Raw genomic sequence first — 16,606 nt, forward strand, 5'->3', positions numbered from 1 at the left:
TCAAGCGACTCCTCAGTCAAGACCTTTTCAAAGGCTGAGCATGCTTGACAGAAACTTGCTGTGCAATGGCAGATAAAATCACCCAACCATGGCACGAAAACTAAGCTGTCAGCCAGTTTTCTAAACAAGTGAACCTGTGTTATAAACACGAAACATACAACCATATACTGTATACAAAAGTGATGTTCGGAGGGGATATATGTTTTTAATTACACTACAAGTTTGATTAAACCATCAAATTATGAGGACAATATGTTATTTATTTTTTTCAGATTTTAAATGTGAGGGAAGAACAAAACACTAAACTTGGTTAATTTTTTTTTATTTGTTATAAAAAAAAAATATATATTTGTATGACAGCCTGGCCAAAAAATTATGTCTGCACAATTTGACGTTTCATTATGTTATACTTATCAAAAATAAATTGACTCCAGTAAAACAATTTAGTAAATAATAATTATATGTAATAATAAATAATAATTAAAATGTAATGAGAGAAAAGTGTTGAACGCAGGGTTGGACGCCATAAAATGTGTATATTTAATTGACAGAAATAATAAAAAATATTTGTCCCTATGACAGGGATTATCTCTTTTAGCGTATTTTTGACAAACATCACAGGTCATTGTGTCACTCACTGCATCATGTAAAGGATGAGTCAGTCTCCATCACTCTGTAAATCTGCAAATGTCAAAAACATAAATACACTGTAATTTTGTTCATTATTTTTGTTCTTTTCTTGAAAAACAACTTTCTGTATCCTATATGCACGTTTTAATTTCCACAAAGGTAAAAGTTGTTAGAAGTTACACAAGTCACTGATGTTTTCTTTACTTTGCGATTCAATGGATAATGACTGTTTTATTCACTCAGACTTAAGTTTTATTTGCAGTTGGTTGGCTTGGTGAATTTTTGACCCTGCGTATGAATGATAAATGCATTTTTTGTATAATAAACTTTCAATTCAGAAGAGTTTAGTATTTGCAATGCAACTAAATATTTCATAGAGGCATTACTGTTTGATTCTGATTCTTCAGTACTTCCTGTTCCTGTCATATGCAGCATATCCTGTTCACTGACAGTGATGCTGTGTGTCTCTTACAGCTGGATGCTGAGGCCAGTGGTTTGCTCAAAGAACTTCAGAATAAGCTCAATACGGTGCTGGATGAGCTGAGCGCGGTCTTCGGCTCCAGGTGAAGTACCAGGGAACAATGGTAACAAAGTTGTTGAGCCGGTGTAAATATAATGATATTTTGGTAACACTTTACTTAAAGCCTTTATTTATAATGCATTATATTTTTTCATAAATAATTGTAACCAAATGCATTATAATATTTGCAGTTGTTTATCGTGTTTTAATGCATTATACTTAAACACATGTGTTAATGCATTATACTGTCTACAGGTGTAACATTGAACTGATAAGTATTATAATGTATTATGACTGTGGTTATAATCTTTCATGAGATCATACAAGGCATTATAAGGCGCATTACACGGCATAATTAATACATTTATGTCCCCCTGTAGTCAATCATTTTATCCCCGAAAACTCATCTTTGATCACAAAAATTACATATTTAAACTTTTTTTTTCCTTGAAAAAAATTCTTCATGCCTTAAAATCGTTTGAATGTAACTCTGCACCCTATACGCGGTTCTATGAATATGCAAATTAGCCCCGCCTCCACGCACTCACACCAGCTCAGAGATCCACTCGTTGACGATCACACGTTGGCCTGATTGGTTACAAGGTAGTGTGTGACGTCAGAAACACCAGCGATTTCAAACCGTGTTTTTGAGACTGTCTTTGGTTCACTGCAGTTGTAAAGAGAAAATACTCAGCAATGGTGTAGACTTGTGAATTTACACATGGTTTGTCTTAAAGCATATTTAAAACACCACATAAAAAGCTTGATTTTCATCACAGGGAGACTTTCAAAAAAACTAAGAGAATGCATTATATATTACATATTTTAATGAACTTAAAAGTCAAGTAAAGTCAAGCTTAAGTCAAGTAAAGAGTGTATATTCCTCAAACAAATGAAATGTTAACACTATGATATAGGCTATGATGTTATTGACTTACAGCTTTGACTATGTCAGCAAAGATGAAGAAAGTTACTGCATTTAAATAAAAAACTGGAAATCATTCAAGGAATCATTCATAATTAGACCTATGACATTTATGGACAAAGTAAATAGCATCCATTTTACATTTGTTTCATGTTGCCTTCCGTGATTAAAAATCATAGACATACAGACGATTAATGATAAAATGATAAAAAATAATTTTAGCTCAAATGATAAAAATATGTTGAACATGTTTTCATTATCAAATTAAAAGATAGTATCTTAAGTTACGTGTGATTATGAATGTTTTTTTCAAACATGCTTTTTTGAGTTTAACACGTCCATCCACAGTTTCAAGCCAGTGATTGAGGACTGTATCAAACAAATGAACCAGGAGCTTGTGCAGATTAAAGGTAACGCAGGGAACAAGAGTAATGCAGCCATGGACGCAGAGACGGTCCTGCGACCCCTCATGGACCTGCTGGACAAGAAGTAAGAGAACTGCGAGATTACATTTCTTGAAACTTGGTAACTAGCTGCATTTCTGTCTTTCACTCCATCCCCCTTTTTTTCGCTCCAGCCTTATTCTGTTTGCTAAGATCTGTGAGAAGACAGTTCTCAAACGGGTTCTGAAGGAGCTGTGGAAAATTGTCATTAACACCATTGAACGACAGATTGTTCTTCCGCCGCTCTCAGACCAGACAGTAAGTGTAACAAGTCTTTTAGCCAAACACACACGCACGAGACGTCGTCTCCTCTACATCTGCTCCTAACAGACGCTTATGGAAATGTGAGAGAAGAGACAATTCCCGGGCATCAGCTGGTTATATAGAGGTCTTGGTCTTTAAAAAAGTGTTATTTAGTGGTTAAGGGATCTACAAATATGAATGCTGGTCATAAATACTAAGGAACACCAGCTGTTTTGTGTGATTGATTTGATGGATTGATGGATTGGATTGATTATGTATTTTACTTTATAGTTAAAATGAAATAAAATATTTAATGGAAAGCGTATTTATTGCTAAAATAATTTAATAAAATATTCAGCGTAGGGCTTATATTTTTCATTTATAAATTTGCACAATGTCCCTCATTGTTTTTGTAAATAATATTCCAGAAAGTGATGGGAACAAACAAAACTTTCCTTCAGGAGCTTCCTGGCCATCTTCTTAAAAAGCTGAATCTGCACCCAAAGACTCGACTGCCAATCACACTAAACAAATTCTGTTTCACTCGCTGAACGACATGTCTCCTGAGACAGTTCATTCCTAAAGGAGTGAATTACTTTTTGACTCTTTGTTTTGTACTTTTGTTTAACAGCAAGGCGCTCAGATGATTTTCAGTGCTGCCAAGGACCTGGGTCAGCTCTCAAAGCTCAAGGTGAGGATTTTGTTTTGTAAAGAAATTCAGGGGTCCCATTTTATATTAAGTGTCTTTAACAACTATGTACTAACATTTAAATTAATCATTTGATACAATGCACTTGTTGTGTGCATACATGCAGGGTTCTCAAGTCTCACGCATTGGCCGTGAGACACATGCAATTCAACCAGTTCACACGCTCACACGCCACTCCGTGTATTTCTCACGTTGAAAAGGCAATCCAAGTTGTCCTGCAAGCTTTATATATAACGTTGTACATGAGGCGCAGGCACACAAAGTGAAGTTTCCTGCCGCCAGCACGTATGTCGGCCAGATTGCGTTCGTTACTAGGCAATATAGATGCGCGAACACACAGAAGTTGACAGAGCATTCTCAGCCACCGTACGTTCGTTACTAGGTAACCAACAAAAACACGCGAACACACGTCGTGATGGAGAAGACTTGGAAGAAAGCTCGTCTAACATTTTTAGGTTAGAACATTTAATATATAGCCCATCGTATACATTATTATTGATGCAGTCAAAAACTCTACAACTACTTTGCAACCAGGCCAGAAGCTTTGGCTCAGTTTGACTATCTTACGTTATTATCTGAAACTAAGGGAAATGTTAGTGGGTATGGTATAAGGAAAAATCGGTTTGCGAATCAGTTTGAATGATCTGTTCGGTTTCCTGCAAGCACTGAATCATTGAAGCGCTTTCAATTCACACTCGACTCCGAGTCGTAACAGGAAAATTTGTATGCTGTCTGTGAATGAATGATTCCACAGGACGATACATTCGATTTCATTTCATTCAGGTAATACATTTTACAAACAAACAGATTATTACGCCACTATTGCACGATCCATCTGCTGTCAAGACGCTGATCTCGACCATGTATTGCAACCATGGTTTTGACAAGAGACAGGAATATGATGGCAGACATCGCGAACAATGTTTCTATGTGCAGTTTGTTAACGTTACACGGCGTCTTTTTGTCTGGTACTAATAAAGTTCACTAGCTAAACACTAAGTTAGCGTTAGCTAGTTCATGCTTACAGCTGTTAGCTAACAATGACTGTACCTAACGTTAGTTGTTCGCTGGTTCGACCAGCTTACATGCATCTTTCACTGTATTTTACTGAACTCAGCACAGAGCAAACCCGCCCCGTGACGTCACCGGTTATAATACTGCACAATGGCGGCGCCCTTGCTGCGAAAGATATAACGGTGTTTCTTTTATATGTTAACATTTGTAATGTTTCTTATATAATTTTTGATTATAGTGGAAATCCATCTAGTAAATCATGTAAACTTGACTGACTGCTTCATTTCCCCTTTAAACCTAGCTATACCACCAAACCTGTCCTTACCCATATCCCACCCTAAATAGCAGCGAATGTGTTTTGCAACATCAACACATTAAATACATTGTAAGAAAGTAATTTTTTAACTTTTTAACTTAATCTACTATAAAGTATGACCAAATCAGGAAGTTTTAACTTCATTTTAAATAAGTAGTTCACAAAAAATGAAATAATGTTTATTGTTAGTTTATGGTGACTAATGCTGGCCAGTTTCAAAAATGACAAAAAGCACCATAAAAAAAGTTCAAAAGCTTTTTGCTTGATACTATGAACTGCCTTAGAAAATGCACTGAAAAATTACAGGAGCTTGTAAATACATGGCTTCATGTGTTTTAACCATAGACCATAAAACAAATATGGACGTAGTGTCCGTGAAGTCACCCATAAACGAAATGGGCAAAGAGGCGGGATTAGCTGAGGTGACAATACGCTAACAGATATCAGACAAACGGACAGCGACAATCCACCTGTCACTCAAGTGGCCATGCCCTTAATTATGCAACTTTAAGGCTTAATATAATTTGAATGGATGCGTTTTAAAAAAAAATTCACTCCCCTCCCAGTTCTCATGAAGGGCAAAATTAGGTATATAGACAAAAAACACTTTTTGTACCAGGCTGTAAACTTGTATGTTTCTGCTGTAAAGTTGGGCATTTTAACATGGGGGGTCAATGGGATTGACTCTTTTTTGGAGCCTGTCTCTAGCGGCCAGTCGATGAATTGCAGTTTAAGTCACTTCCGTGTTGGATTCAAGAGAGAGTACAGAATGTTGCAGCTTGATTTGAACATGACTCCCAAAATGGGAGATACTTGGTTTAATAATCAAGCCTCTGAGTACAAATATTTGTGTATTATATTGTAGATAGAAGCGAGGCATGTTCAATTTAAAGTGTTGTTTTCCATCCTGACAGAGGGAGGAAAGGCAAACAGGCTGCGACTGACAGAGAGTGTTATGTTTTGTCAGATTTATAAGGCAGTGCTCCTCGAGGACACAGAGCAGAAGTAGATATCCTCCTTGAGAAATTAAAGCAGGACTTGGGGCTTTCATGTAGCTCGCGTTTTGCTATGTATGATGTGAAAATGGTTTCCAGCTTACGATAAGGCGTTGTAGCTGTCATTTAAAAGCTTCCACCGCTGCCCGCTTACATCATGACAGTTTCTCTAGTATCACGCCGGAAAACGTTCCCGGTTGCGAGAGATCTGCTGGTGCAATTAAATCCGCCCTGCTGAGGAGTTTAAGTCCAGAGAAGGATGGGCACTTTGGATCTGAGCAGGTGTCAGGCAGATGGAGGGTTTCTCGTGATTATGTCTCCACAGTCCAGTGGCGGATACTCTCCATCTCATTTGTCCCTCTCTCTCATTTCATATGCATTGAAACATCTCTGGTCAATTGCAGCTTTACCTCAAAAATGTTTTTTATGGCTCCTGTTCTCTCTCTTGCAGTAACTGTGTGTATAATTCAGTTGCTCTGTTTCTAAACCTAGGGCATTGCAGTCTATGGCTTATACAGATTAGTATAGTATATATTCATATATAGGGCCAGATTTACTAACAGTTTGCGCCAGCACAAACCCTCTTTCGGCGTTAAAAAAACTACTGCCAGGATTTAATAAAGACACGCAGTGAAAAAATAGCACTGAAAAGGTGTGGAGACAGTTATTTTTGCATTTGACATTATTGCATATGCATTTGTAGGAGTTTCCCTTTCAGGCGCAAAATTTATGGGAGGAGACTATTTAAATAATAAATAAAAAGAAAGCTTTTGAAGGAACAGAAAGCTCTCCGACTTCATCAAAAAGATCTTCATTTGTGTTTCGAAGATGAACGAAGTTCTTACAGGTTTGGAACGACATGAAGTGAGTAATGACAGAATTTTAATTTTTGGTTGAAAATATCCTTTAATCTTCACAAATGAATCTCACGTCAACTACTACTATTATCAATTTATGGAAAATTATATAATATCAGTTTGGGAATAAAATGGTTAAAGAACATACATTATTATTATTATTTTATTATTATTATTTTGCAGAATGTAATGAAAGAAATGGAACAAACTCTGTATAATAATTTATTAATTATTTTTTATTAAATTTCATCCCAGTAATTTAAAAGGTTAGTTAACCCAAAAATGAAAATTCTGTCAGCAATTACTCACCCTCATGTTGTTCCAACCCCGTAAGACTTTTGTTCATCTTCGGAACACATATTAAGATATTTTTTATTAAATCTGAGAGTTATCTCACTCCTCCATAGGCTTCTATGTAATTGAAAAACACAAAAAGTCTTCTCGTCGCTTGATAAACTTATGGTTGAGCCACTGTAGTCACTTGGACTATTTTAACGATGTTTTTAACAACCTTTCTGGGCCGGCAAGTTTCTATTACATAGAAGCCTATGGAGGAGTGAGATAGCTCTCAGATTTAATCAAAAATATCTTAATTTGTGTTGCGAAGATGAACGAAGGTCTTTAGTAATTACTGACAGAATTTAATTTTTTGGGTGAACTAACCCTTTAATCGGTAATTTAAATTGTTTGCACTCGTCAATGTACTGGTGTTTGCGCCATTAGTTTAATTCAAATCTTTATATGACAATTTTTAAATGTGCAGTAACATCTAAAACACAATGAGTATACATTCTGCAAAATGTGCATTCACTATTTGTGGATTTATTGGTCAGTTTAAAAGTGTGTACTGGCCTGAAAAGAGTGTTGTCAGTGGACGTACAGATCATCTTAACACCTGATCAATACACTCGGTCGAAGTGCTAAAGGTGTGACTGCTTCTTTAAAACAGTGACCTTAAACTGGAAGAAGTCAATAGACAGAATCAGCTCTTCCTACACACACACACACACAGATGAACTTACTCTGATTTGATATGGGATTAATGTTAACTCACACGCCACCCTGATATCACTCTCAGGCTTATTTGTATTAAACTTTGCACCGCCATTGACCTGTGTGATTAAAATTAAATTGAAGTTTAACTGCCTGACTTCTTGTCTTGCATCATGGTTAGGCTACAAAGTCTTCTGGGAGCTGTCACTTTTGATTCTAATGAGCAGTAAGGAGCTCTCTGGGAAAGGCCCTGTTCACCTCTGAATGTTGTATACATGCGAAAACTGACACTAAATGATGCACACTAGCGATTTTCAAAAATCCTGAGCTTTTGTCTGTTTCACTTGAATCTTCCACCTAATATCATCCAGTCAGTGTTCTGGTGTTAATGCAACTGACTAGAGAAGCTGGAGTGAAAGTTTGAAAACAGTTGGGCATTTTAGAAAAAGGGAAGAAGCCAAACAGCAAAATCTAAATGATCATGTTATGCGTGATTTTTTATCAAAATTGAATAAAGTCTGCATGAAATGGAATTCATTATAGTCTTTTAGTCTCTACTGTGATGGATATTCAAGTGAAAAGGCTTCTGGAACCAGAACAAATGTAAAGCGGGACTTGATTTTGTCTAAGGGGAATTGATTGGATGGTTGTGATTTGCTATTGGTGGATCTCCTGTGAGTGACAGGTTGTCCCGCCCACGCGCCAGTAAACACATCATCATAGAAAACAAGAGATGTCACTGCAAGAGGGAGGGGAAGTTATTCTGTTTAAAAATTACGAGGGCACATGAATAGAAAAAAAATGTGCATGGATAAATCATTTATAATAAATACTGCAATATTCTATAGAAAACAACATTCTTCATTTCATGTTGACTTTTATTTATATTATTTATTTATATATATATAATAGGTCCCATTAATTCTGTGACTAGCTACGTCACCATGTTACACATTTGCATAATACTTGCATACTCGCTGCTTTGGTCCACCTTCAAAGAACAGTTGGGTAAGAGATTTCGCTATCTCAAAGACACTGTTTTGTTTTGTTTTTCACTGCAAAAGTATTGTATGGACTTTAAATTCTGATAATTAATTATTATAGATATAATAATTAGCCTTGTGAGCTGAAACCCTTTTAAGGTAACATTTCCAGTACACACTCTAAGCGGTAGACCAATCACAACAAACTGGGCCAGCTGACCATCAGAGAAGACAACACTTTTCAGAAGGCAGGTTTTAAACGAACTAAAACAGAACGTTTCAGGCAGAGGGTAAAACTTATTAATGAGTATAACATGGCACTTTAACATGAGGTAGTTTATGTAGCTGACCAACATAAATGTATGGAAGAAAAGATTTCAAGTACATTTTAATCTTAATGTAAACAGTAAATCATAATTCTCTCTCTCTCTCTCTCTCTCTCTCTCTCTCTCTCTCTCTCTCTCTCTCTCTCTCTCTCTCTCTCTCTCTCTCTCTCTCTCTCTCTCTCTCTCTCTCTCTCTCTCTCTCTCTCTCTCTCTCTCTCTCTCTCTCTCTCTCTCTCTCTCTCTCTCTCTCAGGAGCATGTGATACGGGAGGAAGCCCGTAGTCTCACCCCTCGACAATGTGCCGCCATGGATTTAGTGCTGCCCACCATCAAGGTATCAGCTTCTCTCTTTTCTTCTGCTCTGATTCTCCTATTTCAGGGGACAGTTGCATAAACTTTTGCTTAGACTAGAGTCACTAGTGTTTCATTAAATTGTTAAAATATATGGTTTAAGAGATGATGTGAAGTCCATTTCTCAAATGACCGAAACGGTTTATTATTCAGTTGAAGCATATGAAACACAGCCAGATTAGATGGGCGGTGTAAGAGAGCATTTACCCTATTTATCCTGCATCACATATACAAACACACACACACAGACACACAGACACACACACACACGGTTAGAATGGTGTGTGTCTTTAGTTGTGGTGTAAATGTGCATGTGAGCTGCAGATACATGCATCATCAGAGATATTGATTCAGTCGTCTCCTTGGAAACACGCGCCCCTCCCTGTTCGAATCAGTCATGGAGTGGGAATTATGCTCATTGGTATTCTAAGGACGGAAGCTAATTAGGGAAGTTAACAAAAGCCTTGAGTAAAATTTTGACAATGGAAACGGCTGATGTGCTCAGGATTCTATGCTTGAGGTGGCAAAATAACAACAGCGAAGATATCTGAAGAGATTAATGACAAAAATAATTAATGGGTGAGTGGGGAAAAAAAGATACACCGGCAGATGAAAAGAGAGGAGAACAAACACATTCTGATGTCTTTGTCATCAACTGTCTTTTTAAATATGTATGAATCAATGCACTGCAAAATTAAAAAAAATCCATTTACATTTTCCATTGAAATATCTAAACATTCTTAAGATACAGTAATAATAAGATACTTTGCCTCCTCATTTCAGAAGACCACCACACACCAACTGATCTCAAACGCACAAAAGAGAAAGCTCTATGAATAATGCAGATAAAATAATGGGCCTCCAGAAGATCAAAAAAGCATGCATTTGAAATCAAAAAAAGTGATCCTCTACCTGACCAATCAATACAGCCGACCAACTACATCAGCCATTCATCATCAGCTCAATTAAAATCCAGCGCACAGCCAGAAGCTCTCATCACTAGAAAATGAGGTGCTGTTTACTGTTCATCACACAAACTGTGAAATGATGGAGAAAGATCCAACAATAGATAGATAGACAGACAGACAGACAGACAGCATTTTTAAAATTTATATTTATATTTTCTTGTTTATTATGAAACCTTGTTGTTATTTTTGCATGCATGATGTTGCTTATTATGCATGCATGATGCTTTGCAAATGAAATATTTTATTTTGTATTTATTTTAATTTATTTTAATTTTTTATTTCGTTTATGTATTTATTTTTATTAAGTGAAGGAAAAACTAAATTCAAACATTGAAAATGACACCTGCCCTTTCCACAGACCCGGAGCAATTGATTCCTAAGTGGAAATCTCATCTATCTCAATCACATCAGACATGAAAACATCACCGCTCCGTCCACACCATTCCGTCTCTAATCGCCCTTTATGCTAATAGAATAATAAACTAGATCTGATCAAACGCCAGCCTTCCCCACACTAATGTCTAGTTGTGTCCGATATCTCCATATGCCATTAACTCTGTGGCAGTGCCTGAAGCTCTGAGCTCATGTTTAACCCTGATCTGATTGTGTTCAGCTGATGGAGGTGACTGTGACAGATGTTGTATCGGTCTTATGTCTCAATGTAATGTAGAGATTAACTCAATTAACAGTGTAGAGGTATGAATATTGCTGAATTGCCTCCTGCAGCGTCTGTGATTTTCCACAGAGAATCATTTATGTTCAAATTCATGTGTTTTGTTCTGATGAATTAATTTTCTCTGTGTGTGCATGTTGCATGAAAGTATAAACAAGGCAATGCATATTGTGAGTACAGTATGTCTAAAGAGCATTGCAGTCAATATAGCATGGTCTTGTGTGCTGTTTATAAAATTGATATTAAGATCATTTCTGTTCTGCAGAACATTCTGAACTCTATAACAAATGATGTTGTTGTAATTTAAGGGAGCATTTTAAAGGCACACTATGCAGGATTTCCGTTTTCGTCATACAGTGACCCCTAGAGTTGCTATAGAGTACTTGTATTTAACGTGACTGCGAGACGGCCTCCATTCAACCCCAAAAAAGTCATATAACCATTCCAATAACTGTATAACCAACTCCAATAAGCGGTTCAGTTAGGCTAAAAAAACTGCATAGTGCCGCTTTAAATAAAGGTTTTATCAGACAAAAATATGCTTAGGTCAAACTCAGACAGTTAAACTTAAACAGTAAATGCTCAGAGGGGCTGAGATTGAAGTTTAAATGTTATAGTCAAGACACTCAAGTCAAAACTATCATTGCTCAGAGTTATCCTCGGTTATTTACGGTGATCAACAGGAAAATGATGATTCCGTCACAATTCAGAAAGAGATAGGACCCAGATACAAATGAGCAGACAAGGGGTTTTTATTAACAAGACTGAAGACTTGAGACAGCAGGGAGAGTAAGCATGAATCACAGTTCAAACAGAAGGGCAGGGCAGACGACGCGACAATAGGCAGGATGGGTGACCACTGAGACCGTCAGTAAGATGGCAGGAACACAAGGAACTCGTAGCTTGATGTAGATCACAGATGTAGCAGCAGTCTTGCTACCAGGTAGAGGCTCACAGAACCAGAGGCTTGAAACTGCAGTTAGATAGCTGCACCAGTCAGGCTGTCAGGCAGTAGAGTCAGTGGCCAGGTAACTCCGGATACTCGGCAGGAACACACAGAAGAACATATAAGACAAGAGTCAAGACAAGACATAGCAACAAAAAAGAAAACCAAAATTAAACTGATATGAAAAACTAGAGAGAAAAAAGTAAATAAATAAATATAACTAAAGCAAACTAATGAAAAAAGTAAAATAAATAAATAAAATGATCCTAGAAATAAAAAAATAAAAACTTGAATTGAAAAAGAAAAGCAAGACTTCCTCTTAAAAAGGAAAATAAGAACTGAAGAACATTAAAAAAAGAGAGAACCCAAACTAGGTTATAATGCACAAGAGCTAAAGCTAAGCAAGATAGGACAAGAGAAAAACATGATAGCAACAAGTAGTGATGTGACATTTGAACCGAGGCGTCGGAGCTTGTGACTGAGAAAAAATGGGCGTGCCAGATAAAGCCGCGATTCAAGGCTTGTGTTGTTAACGTGAAAATCACGTGACTAAAGACAAACGAGGCCTCGGTTTGTGTGGATACGTCATCGGTCTGGTCTGAGTGTCGCTTCCAGATAAAAGGGGGTTTGAAACTCGCGCCACATTCTGGGTGTTGTCAGGAGTAGTAGAAGCAGTTGCAGTAGTGTCAGAGAGTCCGAGAACTCTCATTGTCGTTATTGAATCATACTGTATGTGTTAGGGCTGTAAATTATTACATTATATCAGGTTAGAATACTTATAGTATATTATTATTATTAATTATAGCAGCTATATTATAGTCTTGTTATATTAATGAGATAAGATTATTTGGATCTGGAATGCTTTTTTGTTTTGGATTGCCCTTTTGGATTTGTTTGTTTTTTGCGACTCTTCCTTTTTCCTGGTAATGGAGCAGGCAAGAAAGAGGAGATCCTACCCTGTCTGGGCTCAACAGAAGAATTTTGTTGAGCCTTTGTTGTTCCCCTGCATCCTCTGTTCCTTGTGAAAGGATCTTTTCCAAGGCTGGAGAGGTTTTGTCCAAGAAGAGGAATCGTCTAAACCCCAACACAGTTGAAAAAATTCTGTTTCTCAATAAAAATCTATTGTAATCCTTCCTTCACCCACCCCAAACTGCACTGTTGCAGTTTGCTCCTCTATATCCCTAGTCCCATAAGCGGAACACTGCACTAAAACTAGTAACAGTTCACTGCACAAAACCCCCTGAAACAATTCTTAACTTTTTTCCACCCCAGACTATTCTGTTGCAGTTTACTTTATTACACTCCCTCCACCATAAGCACTGCACTCAACACAGTTTCACTTTTGTTGTTCATACTGTCACTATCCAAACAATTTATGAATAATTAATTAACTGTGTGTGTGATAGTTGTCTCTGCACAAGTAAATTCAGACAGAGAAACATAGGCTACATATTTTATTTTATACCAAGGCAATGGACAAATGTCTGCACAGGTCTTTTTATTATTGTAAATGAAAGGTTATATACATGAACAGTGAGAAGGAAATAAATAAATAAATAAATGAAAGTAACAGGGGGGTTTGTATGCATACGGACATCATAAGTCTGCACAGGTCATTGTTTCAGAAACAATTAATTTGTCTGCTACTTCTTTGCACAGTAGCTAGGTGTCACTAGTGAGCAATGCCAAATGAAGCTCTGAGTAATGAACCTTTGGGGGAAGCAATGGGCTGCGAGGTCTCAGTGGTTCAGGAAGCCTCATTTTGCCATCACTAGCAACAAGGATACTCTGATACTGGAGAGATGGTAAAAAAAAAACGAAACTTGAGCACGTGTTAAGATAACTTCAAGCGCACAAAGTACACACACAAAACAAACCAGCAAAGACATGAGGGAATAAGGCACAATATAAAGGGACCAGAGCACATGAGGATCAGGTGAGCACAATTAGTAAAAACAGGACTTAACAAGGGGGCGTGGTAACAGGAAACAAGGAGGCGGGACCAAGGAGCGCATGGCAAACACAAACAAAGACAGAGCCATGTGCTCAAACACAAGACAAACATAGACACATGAAACAAAGACAACACAGACAAGGCTGCCAGGGCAGAACCCTGATAGATTCAATGATTGAACAGTTAAATTTGGCTATAAAGCAGCTTTAAAAAGAAAAATAATAATTTTATTGTTCAGCTGAAGTCAGTTCTGTGTTGATTCAGTTCCATTATAAAGATCATCAATTATTAAATTAGTTAAATTCTACTATAAAGCAGCTCTGCAGAAAACAGTGGTGTCATCATCCAGCTGAGTTCAGTTCTCATTTGATAGTGTCAGTTCAGTCAGATCAATATTATTGTTGCATATTAAGTGTCCCCAACTAAGCAAGCTAGATGCGACAGTGCCAAGGAACCCAAGCTCCATCAGGTGACAAAATGGAGAAAAAACCTTGGGAGAAACCTGGCTCAGTCCGGGGGCCAGTTCTCCTTTGGCCAACAAACGAACATTGTTTGGTTTCATTCCAGGCTGCATCACAAGTCAGAAAACAGATTGTATATTGGTATCATTTGGTAATATTTCATCCAGGTCCTTCTGCTTAAAGATTGGATTCATCACGCTGTATGGAGACAAAGCTGGCCATTGGGGTCTGTGCAGAGGACATGTCTGGTTCAGACAAATTAATATTAGTGTAGATGGCTTTATTCTTGAGTATATCGGATGTTGTGGGAAGTGTTCCTGGTTCCGGTTGACCTACTTTATGCAGAAATCCTTTAATGGATTTGAATTTATAGAAATGTGATAGTGGTTTATGTGTATGCTAGGTTAAAGAGATGTGTAATCTAGATTTAAACTGACAGAGTGTGTCTGCCCCTTGAACAACGCTAGGAAGACTGTTCAAGAGTTTGGGCGCTAAATAGGAAAAGGACCGATTTTTATATTTTGAGACCCCAATAGACGTGAAGGTCTATAATGCGTTAAGAGCTTGCTCAAGTGCTAAAGATCTATACCATTTAGGGCTTTAAAAGTAATACGATTTTAAAATGTATACAAAATTTAATAGGGAGCCAATGCAGTGTTGACATACTTCCTGGTTCTAGTAAGAACTCTGGCTGCTGCAATTTGGACCACTTTTCATGACGTTGGTTCAACTTTGCTTTTAAACCGGAAGAATAAAATAGCTCAGAAAAATTATAAAATAACCACTTTTTATTGATGTGCAACCTGTACATATGTTAACATCTCAAAAAATTGTTTTTTGGATTTCATGACCCTTTAATGTCTTTCTGTTTGCAGTAACACTGTCCTTCCACGTAATGCAAAATACCTCTAGTTTTGTTTTCTTCCAGCTGTGTCCCATTTTCACTAATTTGTGATGTTGAGATAAAAGAAAATTAACTATGATTTCTATGACATCTAAATGTGCTGCTTAGTAGGAGTAAACTTGTTGCGAATATCTCCGAATTACTTCCCACAGTGACTGCTTAAAACCTTTCTTTTAAATTATTATTTTGCTCTGTCACAATGAATAGATGATTTTTCAGGTGATGGATGACTGATCCGTAGCTACAAGCATCATGTTTGACTCTTTTAGTAACTAGTGCTTTTGTTTCTCCATTCAGCAATATTTCCATGCGGGTGGAAATGGTCTGAAAAAAAACTTCCTGGAAAAGAGCCCCGATCTCAAGTCCTTGAAATACGCCCTCAGCCTTTACACTCAACCCACAGATGCCTTGATCAAGAAATATATATGCACCCAAACCTCTCAAGGTAAGACCATGTTTGTGCTCCTGGCAGACCTCATCATATATCTCCCTGTCAGGACTGGAGGGAGCGAGAGAGTGGGAGAGAAAGAGAGATATAGGTTTCCATGCAGTGAAACGGTTATTTGTGTGTGCTGTGCATTTGTATGCTTATTATAGTATGGCATTGCATAGCTTACATGCTTCAAGTGTAGATCAAGCACTACTTTTAGGACACATTATGTCTATGTAGAAAGTTCCAAATTGGTTACTTATTAGGTTCCATTTCAGTCAGCATGCTGCTTTAGAGGCAGCGTTATTTTAGTATTATTTATATATTATTTATTGATATTTATCAATATTGAATTAGCTTTTATTTTTATATTTTCATTTCATTTATTTTCAGTTATTTTGTAATGTGCCTTTGTAATTTTTAATAGTTTTTGAGTTTTTTATATTTCTATATAGCTTTAATTTACTTTTATTTCACGTTTACTAATTTTAGTACTTAAACTTATTTTAGTAGGTACAGCAACATTTCCCATTTTTACGTTTTATGTTTAAGTTTTTCATCTAATATTAATTTGATTTCAGTTTGATTTCAATAAACAAAAGCAATTTTATTAGTTTTAGTTAACAAGAACAACACTTTGAAAGGCAGTTGCTTATATAGACAGTAAACAGCAAGGCAGTTCACTACATTTTGGAACAGAGCCACTGTATCCCACAATATAACTTGCTTGATGTGACTTTCTATTTCCACTGTGAAAAAATTAACTAAAGCAGTGCTTCTTTTATTACTTCTTCTTAAATCATTATTTTATTGATCTGCTAACAGACTTACTGTCTGGCCCGGTTTCACAGACTGGGTTTAGATTAAGCCAGGATTAGGCCTTAGTTCAATTAGGGCTTTGGCAAACTAATTATTTTCCAAGATAGTAAATGAATTTCACTTGAGTTGAGATAAACATACAACTAA

At 36.9% G+C, this 16,606-nt stretch overlaps 1 protein-coding gene across 2 annotated transcripts in view; it reads left to right on the forward strand.

Moving 5' to 3' along the window:
* The window catches only part of unc13c (unc-13 homolog C (C. elegans)), a 265,168-nt gene that overhangs the window by 235,177 nt on the left and 13,385 nt on the right, over positions 1-16,606 (forward strand). For both annotated transcript variants that reach the window (XM_077193956.1, XM_077193957.1), the window contains 6 exons: positions 1,105-1,193; positions 2,424-2,564; positions 2,653-2,776; positions 3,393-3,452; positions 9,207-9,287; positions 15,508-15,655. In XM_077193956.1, the coding sequence (XP_077050071.1) occupies positions 1,105-1,193; positions 2,424-2,564; positions 2,653-2,776; positions 3,393-3,452; positions 9,207-9,287; positions 15,508-15,655 (643 nt within the window). The remainder of the gene's footprint in view (positions 1-1,104; positions 1,194-2,423; positions 2,565-2,652; positions 2,777-3,392; positions 3,453-9,206; positions 9,288-15,507; positions 15,656-16,606) is intronic.

Source organism: Siphateles boraxobius, unplaced genomic scaffold, assembly GCF_051911475.1.
Source record: "Siphateles boraxobius isolate OS27281-9 unplaced genomic scaffold, OSU_SipBor_1 31, whole genome shotgun sequence".
In the NCBI taxonomy this organism is placed as follows: Eukaryota; Metazoa; Chordata; class Actinopteri; order Cypriniformes; family Leuciscidae; genus Siphateles; species Siphateles boraxobius.